At 41.4% G+C, this 15,834-nt stretch overlaps 1 protein-coding gene across 2 annotated transcripts in view; it reads right to left on the bottom strand.

Annotated features, from left to right (window-relative positions):
- The window catches only part of ddx46 (DEAD (Asp-Glu-Ala-Asp) box polypeptide 46), a 44,998-nt gene that overhangs the window by 12,682 nt on the left and 16,482 nt on the right, over positions 1-15,834 (bottom strand). For both annotated transcript variants that reach the window (XM_078411394.1, XM_078411395.1), the window contains exons 8-15: positions 15,710-15,823; positions 15,418-15,583; positions 11,273-11,393; positions 11,006-11,181; positions 9,446-9,567; positions 7,536-7,614; positions 4,634-4,716; positions 2,202-2,366 (exon numbers count right to left, since the gene is read on the bottom strand). In XM_078411394.1, coding sequence (XP_078267520.1) covers positions 2,202-2,366; positions 4,634-4,716; positions 7,536-7,614; positions 9,446-9,567; positions 11,006-11,181; positions 11,273-11,393; positions 15,418-15,583; positions 15,710-15,823 — 1,026 coding nt within the window. The remainder of the gene's footprint in view (positions 1-2,201; positions 2,367-4,633; positions 4,717-7,535; positions 7,615-9,445; positions 9,568-11,005; positions 11,182-11,272; positions 11,394-15,417; positions 15,584-15,709; positions 15,824-15,834) is intronic.

Here is a 15,834-nt window from a genome sequence, read left to right as displayed (position 1 = left end):
CATCATTAACATTTGGGTAACGAGAAACAGCAGATGCGGGTTTATACTGAAGATAGACAGTGCTGGAGCAACTCAGCGGGTCAGGCAGCGTCTCTGGAGAAAAAGGATGGGTGACGTTTCGGTTGGGACCCCTTCTTCAGACTGAAAGTAAAGGGGAGGGAACTGGAATCAGGGCCAGCAACAGATGACCAAGGAAATGGCCCTTTGTTGGCTGGGGAAGAGATGGCAATGAAGGGATACAAGGATGCAAACAGTGGAACTAGGAGGAAGCCTCGGGTGGGGGAAGGGGAGAGAAGGGGAATGAAGGGGTTACTTGGAATTACCGCTGGGTTGTAAGCTGCCCAAGTGAGATATAAGGTGCTGTTCTTCCAATTTGTGTGTGGGCTCAGACTGACAGTGGAGGAGGCCCAGGACAGAAAGGGCAATATGGGAATGGGAAGTTAAAATGTTTTGCAACTGGGAGATCTCGTAGGTCACGGCAGATTGAGCATGTGTTCAGTGAAACAATTGCCCAGTCTGCGCTTGGTCTCACCAATATGAAGAAGCTCATACCGAGAACAATGGATATTGTAGATGAGGTTGGAGGAGGTGCAAGTGAACCTCTGACCAACCTGAAAGGACTGAACTCCCTGGACAGAGTTGCGGGAGGAGGTATGGGGACACGTGTTGAATTTCCTGCTGTGGCAGGGGAACGTTCCTGGGGAGGGGGAGGTTTAGACGGAAAGGGATGAGTGAACCAGGGAGTTGCAGACGGAACAGACTCTGAGGAAAGCAGAAAAGGATGGAGATGGGAAGATGTGACGAATGGTGGGATCCCGTGAGAGGTGTCGGGGGATGATATGTTGTATGCAACAGCTGTTGGGGTGCAAGGTGAGGACTAGGGGGACTCTGTCCCTGTTGAGACTAGGAGGAGGGGGAGCAAAAGTGAAGCTGAGGTGTACCGAGGATACACAGGCGAGGCCCTCATCTATGATAGATGAGGGGATCTCCGGTTCCCTAAAGAATGAAGGCATCTCAGATGTCTCGACTAACAGCATTGGTCAATTAAATCCTTACTTTCTCTTGTCAGCCATGATATGAATAATTTCTTCTTTAGCAATTCTGTTCCTTTAAGGAATAGATATTTTAGGTAACTCAGCCGATGTAATATTTCTTTATCAGTTTAATTTAGTTCATTTATTGTCATGTGAACAAAGACCCATGAAATGTTTGTTTGTGCTATCTGGTATCATACTATTCATGAGTACAATAGATCCTCTTCTGGAACAGCATGCAGAGAGTCATCATGTTCTGGCTCCAACTTGCATCTTCCAAATCTCTGAAAAGTTCGATCTTGGCCCAACAAGATATGCACTTTCTTATTTTCGTACTTTAAGGTCCGGTGTTTTCAAGCTAACCATTGCTTTATCCATCATCAAACCTTTCAATGTATTCACCAGTCAACTATTTCCAACTCTCCTTTCATACCTTATTTATCCTTGAGATTTAAATGCTTACATTTTGTATTGAACCATGTCATTTTCAAGCCCAGTGTAAAATTCTATATTATAGCCACTGTTTCCCAGTGGCCACTGGAAGTAGTGGCTATAATATAGAATTTTACTCCTTCCCAACCTCACCCTGAATTGCTTCTCTCCTTCCCGATTTCATTCTCCTGCCAACTAGTTTGAACATCCCCAATAAGTAGTAGCACAGCACCCCTCTCACCTTCCCCCCCACCCCACCTCGCAAAAAGATAGTGGTTCATCTGAACAAGAGATTTCAGTTTAGTTTAGAGATACAGCGCAGAAACAGGCCCTTTGGTCCACCGAGTCCGTGCCAACCAGCCATCCCCGTACACTAGCACGATCCTACACATTAGCGCCAATTTACAATTTTTACCAAAACCAATTAATCTACAAACCTTTACGTCATTGGAATATGGGAGGAAACTGGAGCACCCGGGGAAACCCCACACAGTCACAGGGAGAATGTACAAACTACGTACAGACAGCACTGATGGTCGGGATCAAACCCAAGTCTCTGGCGCTGAAAGGCAGCAACTCTACCACTGTGCCACCCCGAGCAGTATAGATGGTAGCAATTTTGAGCCATAATTTCTAACTAGCACTGTAGGCTGTAGCACCCAACATAAAAACAATAATCAGTAGAAATAAATTGCCGGTCATAATGATTGGTTTGCACCATTATGAAAAACTTACCACATGTTGCTCAACATCTGAACAAACCACACTTCTACTACCCACTTGCACTTCAATGGGTTTTGTTAGTATTCGTCGTGCCAGGGCCTCCATAGCCCTGGGAAATGTAGCAGAAAACATAACTGTTTGTCGGTCTGGTCGAATGTTTTCCACGAGCCGCATTACCTATTAATGTGCAAATAGAAATTGTTAACATCAGCTTTGTTCAGCCTCTGGGACAAATATCAGAGCTAATCTGTGGTTCAGAAGTGGGATACTATACAAGCCAACTAATGAGTCAGCAGGAGGACACAAGATAAATTGGATCTTTGGTTACAAAAGGAAATTACAGGTGAGCTGTGGATGCATTCATACTCAGCCCAGGGTATTGAATATTATAGACACAAAATGCTGGAGTAACTCAGCGGGACAGGCAGCATCTCTGGAGAGAAGGAATGGGTGACATTTCAGGCCGAGACCCTTCTTCAGTCAATATTATTTATTTATAATATTTATATTCATATATAACTAAATATTTCATTATTTATGTCCTGAATAAATTTCCTGAAAAACTATGTCAGGATTTTTCCCCTGACATTCTCAAGAAAAAAGCTTCATGCATGGGGTGGGAGGGATAAGACTGGTGGGGCAAGTAGCTGAAATAGTGGCTAGCAGCAGAATGTAATTCCATTTAATACGTGATGGCTCTGTAATGGGACAAATTAATATAAGCATCTAAAATACCTTTCAGATGGCAGACTCCAACAGCCTCAGTGTACTGCTGGTTTCGCTATCAAATATCTGAAGCAAATAATTGGAGCTTGCACAACATAAGCGTGAATTTTTTTCAGTGCAATTTGGAAAAGACTCCTGATATGGGTGACAGGCACAGTGCTGGCGTAACTCAGCAGGCAGGCAGCATCTCTGGCGAATAAGGATGGGCGACGGTTCGGGATGGGACCCTTCTTCAGACTGAAGGGTGCCATCCCCAAACGTCACCTATCCCTTTTCTCCAGAGCGTGCCAGCCCTTTGTGTCTATCTTTGGTTTAAACCAGCACCCGCTGTTCTTTGTTTCTACATCCTGATATGCTTGGGCCCTGATCTTAATATGCAAGGGACACAACTGCAGTTTCAGTTCAATATTAGAAGCTGTAAATGGGACAGTTGTCGATAAAAACAAATAGGAATTGAAGAGAAGCTATTTTTTAGCCAAAGAGGGGCCTGAAATTTTCTAAGAAATGGAATGCATTGGGTAAAAATAAACAATGATTCAAAGTAAAGTTAGGCAAGTTTACGAAGGAGGAAAATAAAGATTGAAATTAATTGAAATAGGGAAGATGCTCATGTATCAAGAACCAGAGGGCATAGGTTTACGGTGAGAGGGAAATGATTTAATAGGTACCCGTGGGGCACCTTTTTCCCCACACAGTGGGTGGTGGGTCTATGGAACGAGCTGCCAGTGGAGGTAGTTGAGGCAGGTACTACTACGACATTTAAAAGACATTTGAACAAGTGAATGGACAGGAAAGGTTTAGAGGGATATGGGCCAAATGCAGGCTGGTGGGACTTGTGTAGATGGGGCATCTTGTTCGGTATGGGCAAGTTGAGCTGAATGACCTATTTCTATACTGTATGACTCTATGTGGAGCACAAATACAGATCAGATTATATTAATGATCTGCTTCTCTCATGTAACTAACAAAGTTAGAAATGAAAACAATAATGAATGTAGCCAGCAATTAAAACAAAATGTCTGTTGGCATTACTTTTAAATGAATTACTTATCTCAGCCCATCAAGGTAGGGAAGGAACAATCAGGGAACATTAAAACACAGCCAACTACACTATACAATATATTTTAAAGATTCATTTCTGCTGATATTGTGATCCAATCTAGAATTTTACCACAATATACAAATGAAAGCCAAATTCTGGGAAAATAATGAAATTAGATAATTTGAGTTTGTTTACAGAAAGACAAGTGGTGGTTTTTAATTAACAAGTTGTATCTAAAAGGTGCAATGTATGCACTCCGACACAGATAAATGATTGGGGCAGCCAATGCATGCCATGACAGTATATTATGCCATGTATTTCAAAATGTTCATTATTCAGATGGATTGGAATCAAAATGTAGTTTCTTGGCACAGCTCGTTGATAAATGTCTGCTCAAACAAGCTCCTTTACATGTAAATTAAGCGCTTTGCATGCTTTATAAACTTTCAATTCATAATCTGCACAAAAGAAGGTAATTGGTTTGTTAAATGATTCAAATGACCTTTCAGCGGGACCAGCCACAGAATTACTTCAAGGTACTATTATGTAACTTTGTTTATTGCAGTTCAGAATTAATCAGTTATTCACACACGCATCCCAACAATTTCAATATAACTATATAATAGTCAAAGCCATCATACAACATATTCAAAGAAAAACAATTCAAACTGCCTACCTGTGGCTCAAACCCCATATCAAACATTCTATCTGCTTCATCAAGTACAACATAGGTAACTCTCCGAAAATTTGTCACACGGCCTGGAAACAGCAAGAACAATTTTAATGAGTGTCACATGCAAACATTATCAATACTTAAATCAGAACCAGTAAACCATTTTATAATGCTACAAAACTAAAAAGTCCACAATTAAGCATCAAATTGGTCCCATTTTTCGAGACTAGAATTCTGTTTTATATTTTGTCTTGCTTCATACAGAAATTACATAAAGATTTTACATTGGGTATAAACTAAGTGTAAAAGGTTCCCCATGTTTGTTAACTCTTGCATACCATCAGGGTAAGCAGAACCTGCAAAAGTCACATAACAGCCCTCTCCAAAACAAACACCCATCACACAATTTTAGAATGAGATGAAGCAAGGAGCCCAAGGGCCATTATTTGACAAGCCTCAGCAGTCACCTACAAAAAAGAACATATTAGAGGTTACTCCGCATGTGTGGAAGACAAGGTTCTTGCTACTGGCCTTTAATTGCTATTATCGGTGCGTTTTATATTAAGCAACTGCCTACTTCCTCTGGAGACTTAACCAGTGAAATAGTGTTGCACAGGAGTATATGCTGGATCTTACTCAACTTTCTAAGATTCTGAATGCAAGAAAATTAAACCTCCATAGAAAGAGTGGGGGAAAAAAAAAAAAGAAAATGATCCAACGGAAGTTTATATTCCGTAATGAATACGACATATTCCCAAGGAGCCACGTTAGTAACAGGAGACTGCACAACTTGATAAAAACCTACCTCTGATGGGTTATGTCTTGCATGCCAAAATCAAATCTCGAGGAAACTTTCTCCATATGGGTCAAATAATGTTGACAGTTTAGTAAAATGAGATTCAATATCATACAGTCTAATAGTAAATGTATTTTTTTCATGCATTCAAATCAGCAATTATGTATGATATAAAACACACTTAAGTGTCATGTGAAGCTATAATGAACTATCATCGAATCTATCAATATCACCAGCAATATTTTTGACACCATTGTGAGATTTAATTAATTTGGTTTTTTAGTACTGTCAGTTTGTAAATAGTTTCGGTATTACAGAAAAGCTTCTTTTGCCATGCTGAATGTGGTCAGTCTCACACAGCAAGACAGAGAAGGAAATGGATTATAGACACAAAATGCTAGAGTAACTCAGCAGGACAGGCAGCATGCATCTCTGGAAGAAGGAATGGGTGACATTTCGGGTCGAGATCCTTCTTCTGATTGGATTGATTGTTTGAAAGATACAGCATCGAAACAGGCCCTTCGACCCACCGAGTCCATGCTGACTATCAATCACCCATTCACACCTTGTTCTGTTATCTGACTTTTGCATCCACTCCCTAAACACAACGGATAAAGTATAGCAGCCAATTAACCTACAAGGATTGGAGGATAATTGTTTTTACCATCCAATGAGTTTTGTATTGGCAAAAAAGTCTATCAATAAAGCTAATAATCTAATACTAGACAATAGACAATAGGTGCAGGAGTAGGCCATTCGGCCCTTTGAGCTAGAATGTATCTCAGGGGCATACTCTGTCAAAAGTTCTTCCATATCTATAATTCTTTGATGAAAACCTATACAAAATGATCTGGAATTCTGAGGCACTTTTATCTTTAATTTTTTGCTGAACAGTCAATGAGTGCAGATTCAATTAATTTGCATTTTAGAATGGAAAGCAAGATTGAGGATATCGTTTAATAATTCCTCAATGTACAGAGATGTAACGTTAGAGAGTTAAGGTGAGGGGACAAAGTTTGAAGGAAATGTGCTGAGGTAAGTTGTTTTTTGTACAGAGAATGGTGGGTGCCTGGAACCCCTGCCAGGTGTAGTAGAGACAGATACAATGGGAGGCATTTAAGAGGCTTTTATATTGACAGATGGATAAGCTGGGAATGGAGGAATATGAATCATTTACAGGCAGAGGAGATGGCACCATGTTCGGTATGAACATTGGGGGCCGGAGGGTCTCCCCCTGTGCTGCACACGTATGTTCAATGGAGACTGAAGTAGAACATAGGAGTTAACGTATGTTCAATGGAGACTGAAGTAGAACATAGGAGTTTTAATGTGAAAGGCACCTCTGCAGGACTGAATAGAGGTGATGTGGGAATGGATCGATGTAGTGCAATTAGGCAAATTATTTTTGAGGATCAAGTCACAATTAGAATGTTCAGCAATATGATAGGTTCATTTTATGGCAGCCAGATCCACAAATCTTTCATATTATTAATGGACTTGGGGTGTGGTCTTACAGTTTTGAAATTTGCATCGCAACTAAATTTAGCACACTAATTGTGAAATTACTCTCACAAGTATAAGTAATAAAATTGTCATAAGTGAAAAACTACTTAAGAATGCAAATAATAAAGCTATTCTTTTTTAAATGGCAAATTCCCAATAAAGTTAGCACCATAGAGCACAGAAAGAAGCCCTTCAGCTTATCATGTCCATGCTGACTAACAAGAACCCAAGTAAAATTGTGACTTAGAAATGTGTTTGTTGTTCAATCCAGAATCATTATGATCTGCATATGTTATTTTAGGTACAGGCATGCATCAGTAAGAGGAGCTGCCTATATATAGACAAACACTAGCTTATGCATTCCACTGAGCTTGAAACAACAACTGTCAGCAATAAAATTCCCTTTTATGAATTCACGAAGCAATTGCCAGAGAAAATCTGACGCCAAACTTTGTTGCCGATCTCAAAATGGTGTGTGGTGAACATGTACTCTCATGTTTTGACCTAATTCCCCCTGCATTCTGCTTTAAGTGGCTTTTATATAAACTTAAACATTAAATAAAAAGTAAAGCAAGTGCTCAACTCTTGATAGTTTCCTTTACTTACCGTTATTGGCTGCCAGCATGTCTATCATGCGGCCCGGTGTACAGACTATAATTTCCGCTCCTCGTTTTAATTCTGCGATCTGGGTTATGAAATAACACAATTGTCAAAATGCAGAAGGATAAACGTGTAATTTTAAATTAATCACGAAGAATTAGAACTCAATCATTCAAGACAATGTTTTTTAGTGGAAACTAATCAGCCCACCCTCTATTTCCAAAAATATTATTAGAGACATCTATTATCCTCCCCGTGGGAGATGAAGAAATTCATGAAGCAATATCAGTAACAGCCATGAGCAGGCAGGTAATGAAGGGATATAGACCAAGGGTAGGCAGATGGGATGTATTTAAATTGGCATCATGGTCGGCACAGGCATTGTGGGCTGAAAGGCCTGGGCTTATGCAGTTCGATATTCTCCTTCATATGCTTGTCCTGCCTCCTTTTAAATGTATTTCACTATTTGTTTCAACCATGCTCTCAACACTTTTAGGGTATAAAAGGTTTCTTTTGAATTTCCTATTGGTATCTTTTATTGATTGCCTCTGGTTATATCTTGGGAACATTCTCACTGCATTCTCAGAACCTTTCAAGATTATAAAATCCTCGATCAGGCGATCCCTTCAACCTTCTTTTTTTCAAGTGAAAAAACTCCATTCCGTTCAACCTTTCCTGATATGTGTAGCCTCACATTTCTGGTATCATCATTGTAATGGGTTTTTTCAGCTTCTTCCGTGCCTCTATCTCTATTATTTTAAAAAGTGATCAGAAATACATACGGCATGCCAAACACTTTTATCCAAGTGCGATAGAGCATAACTCCCTTTTATTTAGTTCTATTCCTCCAGAAATAACTTTAGAGCCCGGTTTATATTTTTAAATTGTCTTACTATGGCATAAACATTAGTGAGTAGTCTAATCTAATATCTACAATCCCTTTGTTGATCTAGACTTCCGAAACTTGCACTTTGGAAGTAACATTGCTGCACTTCCTATCCACATATATGACATTATTTTCCTGTACTAAAATTCATTTTGAAATTATTTGACCATTCTGCATGTTTATTAATATCCCCCTACATTTGTGGACATTGGACTTTGTCTATGGAACGGATGAACCACAATGCGTACAATACTGAGAACTGTATTCTACACTCTGTATCTTCCCCTTAGCTCTACCTACAGTACTTGAGATGACTGGATTGTATTTATGTTTGGTATATCTGATCTGTTTGGATAGCATGCAAAACAAAATTTTCACTTTATCTCGATACGCGTGACAAGAATAAATAACTGAGAGCGTTTTGAGTATTTGACAATAGGCAATAGGTGCAGGAGTAGGCCATTCGGCCTTTCGAGCCAGCACCGCCATTCAATGATCATGGCTGATCATTCTCAATCAGTACCCCGTTCCTGCCTTCTCCCCATACCCCCCCGACTCCGCTATCCTTAAGAACTCTATCTGGCTCTCTCTTGAATGCATTCAGAGAATTGGCCTCCACTGCCTTCTGAGGCAGAGAATTCCACGGATTCACAACTCTCTGACTGAAAAAGTTTTTCCTCATCCCCGTTCTAAATGGCCTATTCATAAACTGTGGCCCCTTGTTGTTTCCTGCCTCTAACGTGTCCAACCCCTTAATAATCTTATATGTTTCGATAAGATTCCCTCTCATCCTTCTAAATTCCAGTGTATACAAGCCTAGTCGCTCCAGTCTTTCAACATATGACAGTCCCGCCATTCCGGGAATTAACCTAGTAAACCTACGCTACACGCTATCCTGCTATTTGCTATCCTGCTCCCATTTTAGTGTAATTCAGAAATGTACACATTGTATTTTCGATATACCAGTTGCTACAAAAGTACTCAAATGATTTATTGTTTTCAAGAGAAAAGATTGATGGAGAAGCATCACCTGTTCACTTATTCCGGTCCCACCGTAAACGCACACTGCCCTTAGACCGAGAGCTTTTGAGAACTTCTTGCACTCTTTGGTAATCTGAAGGGCTAACTCACGGGTTGGAGTTGAGATCAGTGCTGAATAAAAACAAACATTGCATGATTTCAAAAATACATAAAAAACTTTGTTTCATGAAATAAATGAAGTACAGGCCCACCACTGATTTTCCAGCACCTTTGGTTTCAGAGCCATGCTGGATTATCCAGTTTGCTGGACCAATAGAAGTCATGGCCTCCAAGAGGAGTTGAACGGTACCAAAACGGTCCGCCGAGGCCACCAGGGGGCCGATGCCGGCCCGCAAAGTTAGCCTTGGAAGTGAGCTATGGGAACAGATCCGCCGGCCAGGCTGGTGTTCCAGAGCTCCGGCAATAGGGGGCAATTTCGACCCGCCGATCAGATCAGGGGAGGATTTCAAGTGCACTCTCGTAATTTTGTCCAGTTTAATGGAGGTGCCGGGCCATCAGTTGCCGGAAAATCGGTGGTAGGCCGATACTTGGTAATTAAGGGTGATGAATTCTGTCGCACATCTATCAAAGTGTTAATACATTCCCTCCCATTTATTGTCAGCTATTTGCAACCACCATGAGACTAGATGGTTTGTAACTAAGCAGCTTTGCCTTTTGTTTTGAAAATATCCCCTACCCAATTAGGAATTTTTGCTATTCCATGCAATTTGAATTTCTAAGGCAAATACACTGATCTTGCATTGCATGATAGGGGTATTTTAAAATCACAAAACAGCAAACTGGTTATTAGCTTTTGATGAACACTTTTGCACATTAGATTTGAAGGCCTTCACTGTTTTAGTAAAGAACAAATTCAAATCATTGAATAATAAATGGTGTAGTGAAAGCCTTGAGATAGGCATTCTCGAATAAATTACTGCCATTAGATTAGTTTATACTTTCATTACATTCTGTTCAATTGGTATGTTTTGTTTTTAAAAAAGGTGGACTACATAAATTAGAGTAGTCAATGAGGTTAGCATTACATGGCGGTTTTTTTCCCGAAACAGTATTACTTTCATTTATTCCTTTTATCCTAAGCTTACATTTATGTATGGACACATTTATACTTTGCAATGGTTTTACCACTTTAACCATTTAGGTACTGCATGCATTCCTTGATAGTACTGTAGTTGCTTCCAATTACGACCATGTCATTAGTCGTAGAGGGTCGTGGAGACTTGCAGTGCGGAAACAGGCCCGTTGGGATTGTACCTGCTTCAGCTACCACCTCAGGCAGCTTGTTCCATACAAGTACCACCCTTTGTGTGGAAAAAGTTACCCCTCAGGTTCCTATTAAATCTTTTCCCTCTCACCTTAAACCTGTATGCTCTGCTTCTCAATTACCCAACTCTGGGCAAGAGACTCTGTGCGTTTACCGATCTATTCCTCTCATGATTTTGTACACCTCTATAACTGAATAACAAATTGAATCAGTTTATGAGTTTTATAGTTTGTGGTCCATAATTACAGTGCTATTTGCTGCAAACATGTAAAATTAAATATTTACCAACAGGACCTTCCGCTTCATCAAGTGGCCTCTGATCCATGATGTGTCGGAACATAGGTAAAAGAAAAGCAATAGTCTTTCCACTTCCAGTTTTGGCAATTCCAATTAAATCACGTCCACACATAATGGCAGGGATTGCTTGTGCTTGGATTGGTGTTGGCTTCTCATATGCTTGTCTGATATACAAAAGTATTATTGAGAATCGGGAAGAAGCAAAGAAATGCAAATAAAATCACTTTTAACAATAACGTTTTAAGAAGCACTCACTTTTTCAAGGAGCCTAATATTTTCATGGAGATTCCACACTGTACCCATGATTTAATAGGTTTTGGACAACCTTTGCCACGGACGGCAATTCCCTCCAACTCCAATCTGTAGGCACTTACATCTGCAAAGCAACATAAAAGCTTGAAACAATAAGTGTTCAACCAATGCATAAACAATTCGTTTTGTTCAGTTTGGTCAGATAGTAATTAGGGTTCTCTAAACCCTCGTGTAGTCGACAAATTGTAGCAACTAACTAGCTCATAATTTTTAATGCCAAAAATGTTATACTTCATTGTCATAATGCATAAAACTTAATCCTCCGTCTACGCCGCATCTACGCCCGGGATGAGGTGTTTCACAATAGGGCATCAGAGATGTCCTCATTCTTCAGAAAACGGGGTTTCCCCTCTTCCATTATAGATGAGGCTCTCACTAGGGTCTCTTCTACATCCCGCAGCTCTGCTCTTGCTTCCCCCCCCACCATTCGTAACAAGGACAGAATCCCCCTCGTTCTCACCTTCCACCCCACCAGCCAGCGCATCAAATCATCCGCCAACATTTCCGTCACCTACAACACCCCACCACTGGCCACATCTTCCCATCCCCTCCCCTTTCTGTGTTCCGCAGAGACCGCTCCCTCCGTAACTCCCTGGTCCACTCGTCCCTTCCTACCCAAACCACCCCATCCCCGGGCACTTTCCCCTGCAATCGCAGGAGATGCAACACCTGTCCCTTCACCTCCACCCTCAACTCCATCCAAGGACCCAAACAGTCTTTCCAGGTGAGACAGAGGTTCACCTGCACCTCCTCCAACCTCATCTATTGCATCCGCTGCTCCAGATGTCAACTTATTTACATCGGCGAAACCAAACGCAGGCTCGGCGATCGCTTCGCTCAACACCTTCGCTCAGTCCGCCTTAACTAACCTGATCTCCCGGTGGCTGAGCACTTCAACTCCCCCTCCCACTCCCAGTCTGAGCTTTCTGTCATGGGTCTCCTCCAGAGGCCCACTGGAAATTGGAGGAACTGCACCTCAAATTTCGCTTGGGCAGCTTGCAGCCCAGCGGTATGAACATTGACTTCTCCAACTTTAGATGGTTCCTCTGTCCCTCTCTTCCCCTCCCCCTTCCCAGTTCTTCCTCTATCTTCCTGTCTCCACCTATATCCTTCCTTTGTCCTGCCCCCGACATCAGTCTGAAGAAGGGTCTCGACCCAAAACGTCACCCATTCCTGCTCTCCTGAGATGCTGCCTGACCTGCTGAGTTACTCCAGCATTTTGTGAATAAATGCCTTCGATTTGTACCAGCATCTGCAGTTATTTTCTTACACTTCTTAAACTTAATCCCTTGGTCGTTGCAAGATCTACTGGAAAGTTGCAATCTAAAACCTCTCCTTGATTTCCCCAGACTAACATATAAATCTCCTGCCAAGTATATCATCCTAATCCTGACTTGACCTCAAAGTTTTTAAAAACATTAATTCTCTACAAGCACCTGAACGTGGTTATTATAGATATAATTTATTATAGACAATTTCCAATATATGAAAATGGCAGGCAAGAAAAGCTTTCTGATTCATAATATTTGCTCCTCGAAATGCTGACACTAGAAACATCACCATCAACTACATCATTTTCGGAGAAAGGCAAAGGGTTAGACAAAGGCCACGTCTCATAAGGGTGAAAAACATGAAATATTTCCTACTGCCTCAGGCAACTAAAATTTGTTCTGGATTTGTTATTGATAATAGACAATAGACAATAGACAATAGGTGCAGGAGTAGGCCATTCAGCCCTTCGAGCCAGCACCGCCATTCAATGCGATCATGGCTGATCACTATCAATCAGTACCCCGTTCCTGCCTTCTCCCCATACCCCCTCACTCCGCTATCCTTAAGAGCTCTATCCAGCTCTCTCTTGAAAGCATCCAACGAACTGGCCTCCACTGCCTTCTGAGGCAGAGAATTCCACACCTTCACCACCCTCTGACTGAAAAAGTTCTTCCTCATCTCCGTTCTAAATGGCCTACCCCTTATTCTCAAACTGTGGCCCCTTGTTCTGGACTCCCCCAACATTGGGAACATGTTATCTGCCTCTAATGTGTCCAATCCCCTAATTATCTTATATGTTTCAATAAGATCCCCCCTCATCCTTCTAAATTCCAGTGTATACAAGCCCAATCGCTCCAGCCTTTCAACATACGACAGTCCCGCCATTCCGGGAATTAATCTAGTGAACCTACGCTGCACGCCCTCCATAGCAAGAATATCCTTCCTCAAATTTGGAGACCAAAACTGCACACAGTACTCCAGGTGCGGTCTCACCAGGGCCCGGTACAACTGTAGAAGGACCTCTTTGCTCCTATACTCAACTCCTCTTGTTACGAAGGCCAACATTCCATTGGCTTTCTTCACTGCCTGCTGAACCTGCATGCTTCCTTTCATTGACTGATGCACTAGGACACCCAGATCTCGTTGAACTCCCCCTCCTCCTAACTTGACACCATTCAGATAATAATCTGCCTTTCTATTCTTACTTCCAAAGTGAATAACCTCACACTTATCTACATTAAACTGCATCTGCCATGTATCCGCCCACTCACACAACCTGTCCAGGTCACCCTGCAGCCTTATTGCATCTTCCTCACAATTCACACTACCCCCCAACTTAGTATCATCTGCAAATTTGCTAATGGTACTTTTAATCCCTCCGTCTAAGTCATTAATGTATATCGTAAATAGCTGGGGTCCCAGCACCGAACCTTGCGGTACCCCACTGGTCACTGCCTGCCATTCCGAAAGGGACCCATTTATCCCCACTCTTTGCTTTCTGTCTGTTAACCAATTTTCTATCCATGTCAGTACCCTACCCCCAATACCATGTGCCCTAATTTTGCCCACTAATCTCCTATGTGGGACCTTGTCGAAGGCTTTCTGAAAGTCGAGGTACACCACATCCACTGACTCTCCCTTGTCAATTTTCCTAGTTACATCCTCAAAAAATTCCAGTAGATTTGTCAAGCATGATTTCCCCTTCGTAAATCCATGCTGACTCGGAACGATCCCGTTACTGCTATCCAAATGCTCAGCAATTTCGTCTTTTATAATTGACTCCAGCATTTTCCCCAGCATGATCGCTTATATAACCTGCTGTTTCACCTACCTTTGAGAAGACATGATTTCTGTCTAGACAAGAAATAGCCCAGCTCTCTTTTGAAGGTATGCAGAGTCAGTAATCATCTCATGAGGGTTACCTCACTCTGCAAAAAGAACCCCCTATCAACCAACCTAGCATTAGCCTCGTGCAACTTAACATATTAACTCTAGGTGGACATGACCCGTTTACCAAAAAATGTAAAGATGGCAAAGTAATCAAAAGGAAAAGAAGTTGAAGTTCAAAAGAACAAATTAGTGTGTGGCCCAAAGTTTCCATGGTTTATATGAAGATTTCAACCATTACCAAAATTTACGGGTAGAATATAACAACTTCAGGATCAGTAGGTAAAGATTTTAAACATGCAAATCATCAAAGAAGCATGTATTTTCACTCCACATTGTGGATAGAACACTGGACTGGAATTTAGAAGGATGAGAGGAGATCTTATCGAAACGTATAAGATTATTAAGGGGTCGGACACATTAGAGGCAGGAAACATGTTCCCAATGTTGGGGGAGTCCAGAACAAGGGGCCACAGTTTAAGAATAAGGGGTGGGCCATTTAGAACTGAGATGAGGAAAAACCTTTTCAGTCAGCGAGTTGTGAATCTGTGGAATTCTCTGCCTCAGAAGGCAGTGGAGGCCAATTCTCTGAATGCATTCAAGAGAGAGCTGGATAGAGCTCTTAAGGATAGCGGAGTCAGGGAGTATGGGGAGAAGGCAGGAACGGGGTACTGATTGAGAATGATCAGCCATGATCACATTGAATGGCGGTGCTGGCTCGAAGGGCCGAATGGCTTCCTCCTGCACCTATTGTCTATAGAAACAACATATGTAACCTTATTATGCAAGTATCTTGATGTTTTATTGCAGCTAATCTTCTTCACAAAAAAAAATACAGTTCATGATTGCATTCCAAGAATTACAATGGAAAATACAGCACCATACTCATCTCGCCATAAAGTTCACCCACCAAGATTGCAAGTACCAACCTTCGGCAGACATCTTCGCAAGTTCAGGAACCTCAACGTAAAAGTTCTTTCGAAAGGGGTCATACTCTATTTTCCCATGATCCACAGGTTCCAGTAGTTTCCTCTGTTTAGTCTGATATCCTGTTAGTGCAGTCTGAAGATCAACTTCCTCTTCTTCTGAAGAATACTGCTCAGTTGAAAAAAGAAAAACAAATTTGTTTACAACAAGATGGGTTTGAATTAATCTTTAAAAGAGTTAATGGGATGATCATTTAATGATGCTAATAGAAAACTTAAGCATTCTTCCTCGTACCTCCATTGCATCCTGGTCATTCTCCATCAGCTCTCCTTTCTTTTTCTCCATTTCGGAATGTGGCTTTTTGGTGGTTACTACAGTCATGACTTTCATTACAGTCGAACCTGACTTCTGCCACAGAA

This window comes from Rhinoraja longicauda, chromosome 14 (genome assembly GCF_053455715.1).
Source record: "Rhinoraja longicauda isolate Sanriku21f chromosome 14, sRhiLon1.1, whole genome shotgun sequence".
NCBI lineage: Eukaryota > Metazoa > Chordata > Chondrichthyes > Rajiformes > Arhynchobatidae > Rhinoraja > Rhinoraja longicauda.
Note: the sequence above shows the minus strand (reverse complement) of the source record. Positions and strands in the feature narration are given on the sequence as shown.